Source organism: Rhynchophorus ferrugineus, unplaced genomic scaffold, assembly GCF_030347505.1.
Source record: "Rhynchophorus ferrugineus isolate W39M unplaced genomic scaffold, kcgeb_rfMv2 rfM10, whole genome shotgun sequence".
Classification (NCBI taxonomy): domain Eukaryota; kingdom Metazoa; phylum Arthropoda; class Insecta; order Coleoptera; family Curculionidae; genus Rhynchophorus; species Rhynchophorus ferrugineus.
Genome location: NW_027472589.1, coordinates 29,825,569 through 29,836,665, shown reverse-complemented (window position 1 = coordinate 29,836,665; position 11,097 = coordinate 29,825,569). Strand labels below are relative to the sequence as shown.

The following is an 11,097-nucleotide window of genomic DNA, read 5'->3' as shown; positions in this document are numbered from 1 at the left end:
TCGTTCTCCCGATACTTAAATCATGACTTTTTGGTGAAGCCAAAATATATTAAATTAATTTCGTTAACAGAGTCGAAAATAAATTCATCTCCTCGCATTCGTATGCTCCTGATAGCAAATTTTATATTTTCGACATTCGGAGATCAAGAAATCGCACCAAACTGATTTGAAATTCCCAGATTTTCATTAGGAACATAGAAGTATCGAGGAGGTATTTTTGGTTCGTTCTCCGGATACCTAAATCTTGACTTTTTGGTGAAGCCAAAATATATTAAATTAATTTCGGGAACAGAGTCGAAAACAAATCCATCTCCTCGCATTCGTATGCTCCTGATAGCAAATTTTATATTTTCGTTAACATTCGGCGATCAAGAAATCGCACCAAACTGATTTGAAATTCTCAGATTTTCATTAGGAACGTAGAAGTATCGAGGAGGTATTTTTGGTTCGTTCTCCGGATACCTTAATTTTTTATTTTTCGTTAATGTTCAGAGATAAAGGAAATTGCACCAAACTGCGTTTGTTAACATTCTCAACATTTTTTATGAACATAAGATTTATTGAAAAATTTTTTTTGGCTCTGTCTTCGGATTAAAATCGAGTTTCTTGATACAGAATTAATTGCTCACATAAAATACTTCAAGTTGCTTTCATGATATTTTTTAAGTGATTATCGGCAACTCATAATACACGGAGCTGTATATTTGGTTGCCTGTGCTTCGATCAACTTTAACACCATTTTATTAGATTTTAGTTGGAAATAAGATGTATTAAAAAAAAACACATTAATTTCATAAATTCTATTTATTTTTTCTCAAAAATATTAGTTTTCTTATAAAATACACAGTTTTAATAATAAATTAAATATTATAGCATACATATATTGAATCACTAACTTAAATAATCCTCATACATGTTGGTGTAAGAACAGCAGCTTCATTGAAGATACTGTGTTGCTTACTGGCGGCAGTGGAGCTGCTACTGACCTAAAAATATAATAAAGTGATAAGGATAGGCACATAAGTGGGTTTTAGGGCTGTACCATTACCATATGTGTAGTAGCTAACTTCTAGAGTGTCGGATCACAGCAGGATAACCGGTAGAATATGGACTGAGCCCATCATTGGTGACAAGACGGCACAAATCCTGAGGGCGACCACCATATGGACTCATAACTGGACCTGAAATAAAATAAATGATGAATTAACCCACCACCTATACTATATATCCACTAATTCTGGAAATTTATTTTATAGAGCATATAGAACACTCTACACGTGAAAAACATAATCTGCCTGCTTTAAAAATAGTATAAGGGCTTTGGCAAAAATAAAATTTTGCTCCATGGAGACCCTTATACAAAGGTGAGTGTCCATAGTGTATATATGGTTGCCTAAACAACAGACTAAATTTAAATTCAATAATATCTTGTTTATTTTACATATAATTAAAGCACAAATATCACTATTACCTTCCAATATTGTTTATCACATCTTTATGGCGTCTTGTATTATCAGGAACATTTGATATTAGCCACAAAGTGTAGTCTTTCGCACAAGCTGTATACAGGTAGCTTCCTTCAAACCACAGCAGCACTGGAGAAACTAAAAATATACTTTCAGTTACAAAATGGAATTGATTTTTACATATAAGCACAAAAAATGTATTGTTAAATCCTTATCTCCCTAAGTATCTATGATTTTATTTAAGTAAAACAGGAAATCAGCTAACAAGCAGACACTGGAAGTAATACAAAGTATGTTTGTGTGATTCACACCTATTTATATTACTGTTGACACTAATAAGATAACATCACTTTACACTACAATTTAAGGAACTCACACTATATTCACAAAAACAGAAAAATAAAATAGATTCTTCTGTAAATAACTCATTGCAAAAATAATGAAAGGTGGCCATGAATAAAAACAATTTGTATAGTATATTAAATGTAAATTACCTTTAGCTTTTGATCATATCATTATTTTAATTGTTTACGATATCTGTATGATACTTTTGGAGTCGAAAGCCTTCTCATCTTTCATCATTGCCAACAACTGAATATATAATTAATTATATGGTGGTGTATACTTTTACCTGAAAATGATGACATATTATATATTATCTATTTTCAGCAAAACAAAATTTAAATAAGAAAAGTCAACAAGTACCTTCTCGATAGGAAAGCCAATATAGCCAATACCCATGCTGTTTTTTTTTGATTCTTTCAACAGTACCCATTATTATAGATTCTAATACTGTCAAGACTATTTTTATTATCATCTTGATCCCTAGAATAGATAACATAAATTATATATTATATTTATAAAATATCACAATAGGAAAAAAGCAACTTAATAAACAAACCATTGGAACTCGACTTGCTTTGTATAAAATCTCATCCATAGCAACCCAGTTTATTCAAATTTCACTAAATATACCAATTTGAAATTCAAACAATTCCTCCATCACCTCTCTCAACGGATACTTTTCTAATTTATTTGTTGAATTTTTGGCATTCCACGAATTACGAAGATGATTTTCAACATTTTCGAGTCGAAATTTGTACTAGGAACGCAAAGACAGCAGAAGATATTGAATATTTTTGTTCTCGTGTACGCAACCAAAGATTCAATAATCGGGCCAATCAAAGGCCGTGTTATTGGACAGTAAACTCAATTAAGAATTAAAACTCTGTGGCATTTCTGCAGTGTATATTCAGTTGCCTGACAAAATGAAATTCATAGCACCCCAATAACTTCTATATATAAAAAAGGCCGGAAAAATAAGGAAACTTTTTACTGTGTTTATTAAATACAAATATAAACTATTCCGTATATGATAATAACTAATAAGGCGTTTTATAAGTGGATCAGAGAACAATAATGACAGTTTCGTTTAAGTTCTAAATAAGCCATTCAAGAAGTTTCAGTAATTTACAAATACAGCGTTGGGGACCGTTCTAGTTTAAATTACGAGGAACACCGGCCTGTAATTTAAACTAAAGCAACGGACGCGCGGAAAGAGAACCGAGAACTCGTGTAGTGGACAGTTCTCTCCAGGGCCTACTTCGCCCCCGATCGTTAACCCTCCTGGCCGAAATCTTTCATGAACTTCTCCAGTTTCACCAGATCCTCGTCGTTTACCGTCGGTTTCGAGGTCGCCAAAGACCTGAGCATATCGTTCTGAAAATGTAAGAGTTAAGATTATGGAATAAAACAATAATTTGTACACATCACACATACCATTGTTACAGGGGGTTCGGCCAGTTTATCACCGTCGACCTCCATCCATGTCATCTCAATGGCACCTGGATCGCCAGGTGAGCACGGGATTAGGAGGTCGTCCACTATAACGGAGGGGTCCTTGGGGCTGGGGCCTCTGATTCGTTTGAAATGAGTAGCAGTTTGTACTTTTCTCACAGGTTGCATCAGAGCATCTCGAACTACTATACTGATATCAGCACCAGAATATCTAAAAATTATCTATTGATTAGTGACTATTACAACACTTATATTAAATATGTGAAAAAATAATTCTGCTTTTTTATAGAAATCATATTTTGTTGAACGAAGTGCTTATCGACTGTTTTTGAATATAGAATTTGATTGTTGACGACTTGATTTATATGGAACTATCCACTAACAATTATTTGATGAACTAGTGAAAAAGATTGTGGGTTTCACGGACCGTGGCTAGTTTTTAAATATATTTTTTTTACTATTTCCAACTATCTTAAGGGATCTTAATAAAGGGTGTTGAAGATGGGTATTTCAATGATGCAGTCAAATTTATTAAGATTTATTTGAAACTGAAGCCCTTGTAGGTGTAGCTCGGGCCATTCACTTATTATGTAATTGACTGTCTATTCTTTTTTTTTGTACTTAAAAACTTACTGTAGACATACAAATAAAGGTTCTTAAAAATCGTTTCTTTGTTAAAAAACCAAACATTTCCATTGGATCCTTATGTAATAAATATTAAATAGGGGGGGGGGGGGTGGAGGCAGGTCCGTCTATTCTTATTACACTTATTTTTCTCTGGAGGAGGGAGTAAAAACCTAGCAAAAATCAACAAAAATAACAAATGACTGGCATCTTATTGAGATCGAAGTAGGTGGCTCGATCCTAAGGAGGTATTTCGACATTAAATTTCGGATTTAGTCTCGATCAAGGATGGCCTCAACTGTTCCACTTCAGAACGAAGCACTTCATCCTAGACTCACTAAGATACAGTGCCCGCGGTACACAATTTTATACCATTATTTAATTAAATACCTTCAATCACAACCTGGAGGAGAGATACAAAATTATTCTCCCTAAGAATTATAAAGGGTCCCATCCACAAATGATACAGTTTTTCAATTAATACAGATATAGCTCCGTGTTACAATGCAATATAGTTGCTAAAGTTTTAAGGGGTAGGTCGAAACAGGGAGTTTTTAGTAGCTAGGCCTTGTATTAGTGTTACATAATCCATAATTCTCTGGATTTGAGTAAAGTAGTTCCTCTTAAAAGGTATATTTAAGACATAGTTGAAGACAGAGAAAACCTCGTATAGTATTACAAAATCATTTCAAGACGAATAAAAACTTGGAGGACATTTGGACATGCTCAAAGTTAAAGGGTTTCTAAATTGGAGTGCTCAAATAATATATCTCAATAATCCTCATTCAGCATCATTAGTAATTGACCTTACTTTAAAAGGGAATGCTTGCAGCACCAGTAACAATGGCATTTAATACCAAGATTGTAATTTATATCGAAACATGATATTAACTTCAACCTTTTATAGAGCAAATACCAATCACACAATAAGTTACTAAATCTACTGCAATATTAAATTTATACAGTTCATTTTTATTATCCAACCCTCACCAGGTTTTATTTCGAACCAATTTTTAACCAAAATATTCGCGAGTATTCAATTCTTCGGTTTTAGAGTCTTAAAATTCAAGAAATGAATACAAGTTCTGAAGACAAAGCAAAATATAAAGCAAAGATAATCTTCCTACCGGTTTCAAGGATTAATATTTTCATTATCGTGGAATTTTCACACTCTTAACGCCAAAAAAAAAACGACTGTCTAAACAATTACCCATCAGTTTTCTTGGCTAGCTCCTTGATGTCCTCCTCTGAGAGTTCATTACGAGTATTTCCCAGGTGAATTTTAAACATGGTGACCCTGGCGTGTTCTTCGGGCAGTGGGATGTAAATACGTTTCTCGAAACGTCGCCTGATGGCAGCGTCCAATACCCATGGAATATTAGTAGCTCCCAGTACTAGAATGCCCTCAGTATCATTACCCACACCTAGAAGAATAATCAATATTCATTAAAAAACTCAGTAAACAAGTAAAAATAACAGGTAATGTTGAATATTTTGTATTACTTCGATGATACATTCACCAGTCTCCGAACAAAACATTATACACATCTGTGGTTTATTAATTTTATTTTATGTGATGTATATGACAAGAAGGGTTTTACCTGAATTTAATCTTCTTTCAAGACTAATGATTATGATGGCTTTTGATTAAAAATACATGTAGTCATCAGACATTCTGAAATTACCTATTGCATTCACCACAGTTGTAAAACTAGTATAAAACTGGATAATTTTTGTATTAACAATACCCTGATTGATCAAATTGTTTTTAAATTGTAGTCATACACTAGTAGAAAATACCAAAGCTTTGATAAATAGCTATTTGTGATAAAGTACAACTGTATGTATAATAATACCATGCAGGCTCAACAAAACATATTACCTTGCATTTGAACTAGAAACTCAGTTTTTATCCTTCTGGCACTTTCTGATTCGTTATCTGATCTTGAGGAGCACAATGAATCAACTTCATCAATAAATATAATGCTTGGCTTGTGAGCTCTGGCCAATTCAAACAAATTCCTAACCAATTTTTCTGATTCACCCAGCCATTTTGAAACAAGATCAGATGAAGAAACTGAGAAAAATGTTGAATTGTTTGCCTCAGTCGCTACAGCTTTGGCAAGGTATGATTTACCAGTACCAGGAGGCTATAATAATATCTGTTTTATATAGATAAAAATTTCATTAAAAATCCATACCCCAAAAAGCAAAATGCCTTTCCATGGAACCCTTTTGCCACTGAACAAATGTGGGAAGCGAATAGGCAAAATTACTGCCTCTTTTAGAGCTTCTTTTGCTGCATCTAATCCTGCAACATCCGACCATTTAACATGGGGTTTCTCAACTACTATAGCTCCTTCCAGCTTAGACTGTAATTTCTTCTTTTCTGGATCTTCATCATCTTCATCACTAGAACTATTTTTTTTATCTTCCCTAAAACAACATACCAAAATATATTTTTGTATGTTATAGATTAATATGTTAACTCACTTCGAGCCACCATCCAAAACTGGCTTTTTCTTTCCTTTTTTTAATGATTCCTTGATTTTCTCAGCTCTTTCTAGGTATTGGACACATTTAGCCCTAATACTTTCCTTGGCTTTTTCACCTTGTGCTTCATCTATTAAATAACACCCAATAAATATGAATAGCAATTATGAACTGGTTACCTACATTTGATTGCATGCAAGAAGTATTCAACACCATGTTCGTAGAGATGTAGAGCTTCAGCATAATTTTGGTTTCGATCTTCTTCAGTTGCTTTTGTTACTAGTTCAATAGCTTTTTGCAATGTACTACCTGATGCCATAATTGCTGTATGTATATAGTATATAAATTTATTAAATAGAGGCAATAAACCGATGAATCACACACCTTTATCTAGATTTACTACAAATTCGGAATAATATATTTACTTACAAATATTTTTACAAGGAATTAATGTTATAATAAAATACTAAATCGCGAAATTATTAATTAGCTTTTCGCAATCATTGCGATCAATTTTAATAACACATATATATTCGTCTTATTTTGGGAGATTATTCAAAACACCAAGTAAAGTGACAACACTGACAACCGATAACTGTCAACATTGACACTTAATTGGAACGTCTATTGTTTTTAACGACGTTGCCAAATATTTCTCTTATATTTCTGTTAATTTTTAACTTGTTAATATTACTTAGTAATTTATTTACCTTTAATATAAACCCGCAGACGATTAATTTGTTATAACGTAAATGTTTCTTTATTGATACAGTATTAGTATAAATATTAAATATAGCTACTAACATAATGCCATATTTTAATTTTACTTTTTGTTTTCGCCAGTTGTTTTATGAATAAATTAAATATAGTTTATATTTTGTAACTATATGTTTTGTATTTCTTACAAAATCGCCGTAAAACAGTGTTAGATATTTAAATATTATAATAATTATAAAATTAAATGTCAAACTCAAATATAGGCAACCAGTCATACAGAATATTTGTATCTCATAAATGCTTAAGATCAGAAATGTGCGGCAACATTGTCTAACCGTGGCGCCCTCTTTTAATCAAAAATGGAAATAATACAATTTTTTTCATTATATATTTAAAATAAAACATCAAAATACATGAACTTTATTTATTTTTCACAGTTACTTCTGAGTTTTGACACAGGTCTAACAGAAACTTTGAATTTATCCACAGCTATTGTAAATATTGACAAGGCAATTTTCGCCATCCTTTGATGTAATTTAAAAATAATCACCTGTTACAATAGTTGTTTTCAGATGATTTGTCACAGTTTACGAATTCGGATGTTTAAAAGGGCATCTAGATTACGGATTGTTTAATTCGTTATGGGATATAAGAAAGTATTGGATAGATATGTTTCATTAGGAATATATAAAATCATATTGAGGCATTTTCAAGGATATAGCAATGCGGGGAAAGGGTTTTATAATTTAATTCATCAAAAATATTATTGAAATATACAATATTTTTCGCACCTAACGTATAAGCTATATAATATCAAAAATTAATGAATAGTTATTGCCCCAATATAAATACGTTATATAAAAAACACATAAAATCCTCCAAAACCATTAAAGAAATAATGCTTGCCTTACGATATGTGTATAGCGAACAAAACTATGCTCAAATTATGTTACATTGGTCTCATTCTTTTTTCAATATATGTATATGTTAGGCTTTTTATTCCATTATACAATAATAAATTGTTTATATCGTAATCCTCCTGCCTTAAATATTTATTTATATAACAAATATTTTATATACAATTATATTTGATTATACTGTAATTTAATTTTTAAATTCTCCTCCAATATTCTTCACACTCATTTATTCATTTTCATTGCAACATTATCTACACATATAGTTAAAAATTCAATGTAGCTTATACAGGAAAAACTGCATTAACTCTTAATTGTAGGTCATGGGTTTCTGGATTTGAAGTTGGAAAAAGTTCGAAATTTTGCGAAAGAAAAACTATTAATGATATGTACTTTATTTTGTATCATTTTGATGGTGATTGTTCTGAGTACTATGGCAATTAAAAGGAGCTAAACATTTTGGAGTTAATAAAGTATTATTCTGTATTTCATCACTTCCACAAAAACCAACAAAGAAAAACCTACATTTCTATATGAAAATGCCGTATTTTTAAATTTATGGATTTAATATTATTTTCCAATTAATAAAACCTTTCAGGACACAACAAAACTAAGAAAGAAACTTGTTTTAAATATTTCAACTCACTTGATACAGATTAACATCTATCGATGCAAACAATTACAAAATAATAATAGAAATTAAATATAAATTCACAAATGATAGAAATTGATTATTAAATGGCGAATGAAAAATAAGTGTTGAAACTTGATAAAATTATAATATTAATATTATAGCAATATACAAAACTGCTATTTCATTTTATATATCTCAGATTCACTAAAAATTAACATGAAAGAACTGTTATTATATGATAAAGCCATACTTTGATACCAATTGTCGACAGCACCATCACTTGCAATTAATAAAATAGGCCAGGAAAAAACAAAACACGAAAAAAAAAATTCTTTTGTATATCTCAAAATTATTACTAGGAAGCTTACGTAAAATATTATTAAGTTAAAATACATTTTATATCGATGATAGAATGGTGATGGAAAATTAATTATTGTTGGTACTTTACAAGACATCATAATACAAATTTTATCAGAATATATAAAACTTTGGCTACATTTTACATGCCTCGGATTTGCTAAGAATTAATATTAAAGGACTGATATTATATGATAAAGCCATATTTTGACACCATTTGTCGAATTGGTGACGGCACCATCAGTTTCAATTAGTAAAATAACTCAGAATAAAGCAAAAAAATAAATATAATATTCTTCCGTATATCTCAAAATTGTTACTAAGAAAGGTATGTAAAATATTATTAAGCTAATATTAAAAAATATTTTATATCGATCAGAAATTGGTGAAGGTACTTATATTTTCTTGAAACTTGACAAAAAATTATAATACAAATTTTATTATTCGCATTCGCATTTTTCGCATTCAGTAAAAATTAATTGTAAAGAATTGTTGTTATATGCTAAAAAAACTATACTTTGATATCAATAGTCGAATTGATACCTACCTTCACTTTCAACCAATAAAATAACTGAGATCAAAATAAAAATTATACAACATATTCTTCTGTGTATCTCAAAATTATCACTAGAAAGCTTATGTAAAATATTATAAATCAAAATTCAAAAATAGTTTATATTGATGATAAAATGGCGAAGGTTCTTTATAACAGTAGTTTGTTGTGAAATATTTTAGTTTTCAGTATAAAAATACGAGTTAAAGGCTTAGTTCTAGTTGATTTATTAGAATATGTAAAAGTGTGGTGTAGAACTTACCCATAGAAAATTATATTGATAACATGCTGTGTTGAATGTGGGATATGTCGATCGAACGTAAATAATCGCCAACTATGGTTTCGTTAATGCAGTTTCTTTGTCAATACTATTAACGATGATGACATAAAGGAATGCACGAATACATTATAGTTATGTTCGCGCTTTTGCCTGTCCTATTGCAGCGAGCAGGAGGATTGGGTGTTATTGCGATTTCCCCAGTTTAGCGGCGAGTTATGGGTGTTGCTGCCGTTGCCACAATTGTAGGCTTTAGTCCTCATGATCATCAGATCTGTTCTTATGCTAGGCCGACGCACATTAGGAGCCACTACACCACACGCGTCGCTAAGTCTTCTCTTCACGGACAAATGGTACTTCTTGGAGTGATGAGCGGGATTGGGCGGTGGCAGAGGACAAGGGGCCCCAAAACTGGCGCTAATCTACAAAAATAATCGAACGGTTATATTGTCGTCTATATTATATCTTCTAAAGCAGTAAAAATGGCATATTCACACTTAAGTCACATTATAAATCCTGTACAAAAGCACCACTTAAGATACATAATAATAATAAAAATGCTCGCTGTTGTTGTTTATGGTAAAGGTTATAAGGTTGCTCAGCTGATCTGAAATCAGGACATAAGAATATCTTTTAAATGATTACTATCATACCCGATATTTTCTTGATACTAAAGTAACATTATTGTGCTTTTGGTTTTGTACAATGGCACGACGCTTATTAACAAGACAATAAAGACTAAGTTAGGTTTTATGTTCGTTTTTATGTAGTCTTATACAATAATTTTATGGTATCAAGACGTTGTGTTAGTTTTTGTAAGTCAACATAAATCTTGAATGGTGTATAATGAAAATATGTGGCATATGTATTGTAATTATATTGTGTCATATATATAAGATATAATAGTTTTCTATTGTCTTTTCTTTAAACAAAAATATTGCATATGTACTATGTAGAGAAAAATTTGTTTTTATAGTTTAGGGTAATAATATAATTAAAAAAATAATAAAAAGGATGTTATATAGTTTTTATAAAAGTTTTATGGAGTTCTATAAGAATCTATGATATGAAAATGATATTTTTGTTCAGAACAGAAGTCATATCATGGCTTTAAGAGAGATCCTCTAGATCCTAGAGGTCAGCCTCTGTTCGTACTGTGCTTTCTTTAATTTTCTTGCTCCTATCGTTTATCTAATGTGCTAAAATTTGGACTACTTTTTCGTGTTATTTCTTATTACAAGCCCTACTTAACCTCTTTATGCTCT

General features: G+C 31.1%; 2 protein-coding genes and 3 long non-coding RNA genes across 6 annotated transcripts in view; all 5 read right to left on the bottom strand.

Moving 5' to 3' along the window:
- Positions 1–789: 789 nt before the first annotated feature.
- LOC143204035 (uncharacterized) lies at positions 790–1,187 on the bottom strand. Its single transcript, XR_013007485.1, has 2 exons — positions 1,049–1,187; positions 790–986 (listed from the first exon to the last, which is right to left on the bottom strand). It is a non-coding gene; the product is annotated as an uncharacterized LOC143204035 (long non-coding RNA).
- Positions 1,188–1,446: 259 nt separating this feature from the next.
- On the bottom strand, positions 1,447–1,912 carry LOC143204037 (uncharacterized). The gene is made up of 2 exons (XR_013007487.1): positions 1,778–1,912; positions 1,447–1,604 (listed from the first exon to the last, which is right to left on the bottom strand). It is a non-coding gene; the product is annotated as an uncharacterized LOC143204037 (long non-coding RNA).
- A 49-nt stretch (positions 1,913–1,961) lies between these two features.
- LOC143204036 (uncharacterized) lies at positions 1,962–2,497 on the bottom strand. Its single transcript, XR_013007486.1, has 3 exons — positions 2,368–2,497; positions 2,172–2,291; positions 1,962–2,097 (listed from the first exon to the last, which is right to left on the bottom strand). It is a non-coding gene; the product is annotated as an uncharacterized LOC143204036 (long non-coding RNA).
- A 295-nt stretch (positions 2,498–2,792) lies between these two features.
- Positions 2,793–6,977, bottom strand: Vps4 (Vacuolar protein sorting 4). 2 transcript variants are annotated; one of them, XM_076416456.1, is made up of 8 exons: positions 6,765–6,977; positions 6,564–6,704; positions 6,381–6,510; positions 6,089–6,323; positions 5,770–6,037; positions 5,098–5,311; positions 3,246–3,474; positions 2,793–3,185 (listed from the first exon to the last, which is right to left on the bottom strand). In XM_076416456.1, the coding sequence occupies exons 2-8, from the start codon at positions 6,697–6,699 to the stop codon at positions 3,084–3,086; spliced, it is 1,314 nt and encodes a 437-aa protein (XP_076272571.1). In that variant the 5' UTR covers positions 6,700–6,704; positions 6,765–6,977; the 3' UTR covers positions 2,793–3,083. The 2 variants fall into 2 exon arrangements, with proteins under 2 accessions (XP_076272571.1, XP_076272572.1); XM_076416457.1 differs by having other exon boundaries at positions 6,810–6,963.
- Positions 6,978–9,851: 2,874 nt separating this feature from the next.
- LOC143204032 (dexamethasone-induced Ras-related protein 1) overlaps positions 9,852–11,097 on the bottom strand; it is a 180,357-nt gene continuing 179,111 nt past the window's right edge. Inside the window, exon 6 of the mRNA XM_076416455.1 lies at positions 9,852–10,254. Within this exon, the coding sequence (XP_076272570.1) occupies positions 9,991–10,254 (264 nt within the window). The 3' untranslated portion in view covers positions 9,852–9,990. The remainder of the gene's footprint in view (positions 10,255–11,097) is intronic.

Bases quoted from the DNA above. Each gene is read 5' to 3' on its own strand.
- Vps4 (XM_076416456.1), bottom strand. From the start codon at position 6,699: ATGGCATCAGGTAGTACATTGCAAAAAGCTATTGAACTAGTAACAAAA. The intron at 6,511-6,563 runs GTAGGTAACCAG...GTTATTTAATAG, and splicing joins CTTCTTGCATGCAATCAAAT to ATGAAGCACAAGGTGAAAAA. The intron at 3,475-5,097 runs GTAATTGTTTAG...GATAATTTTTAG, and splicing joins CTAGCCAAGAAAACTGATGG to ATATTCTGGTGCTGATATCA.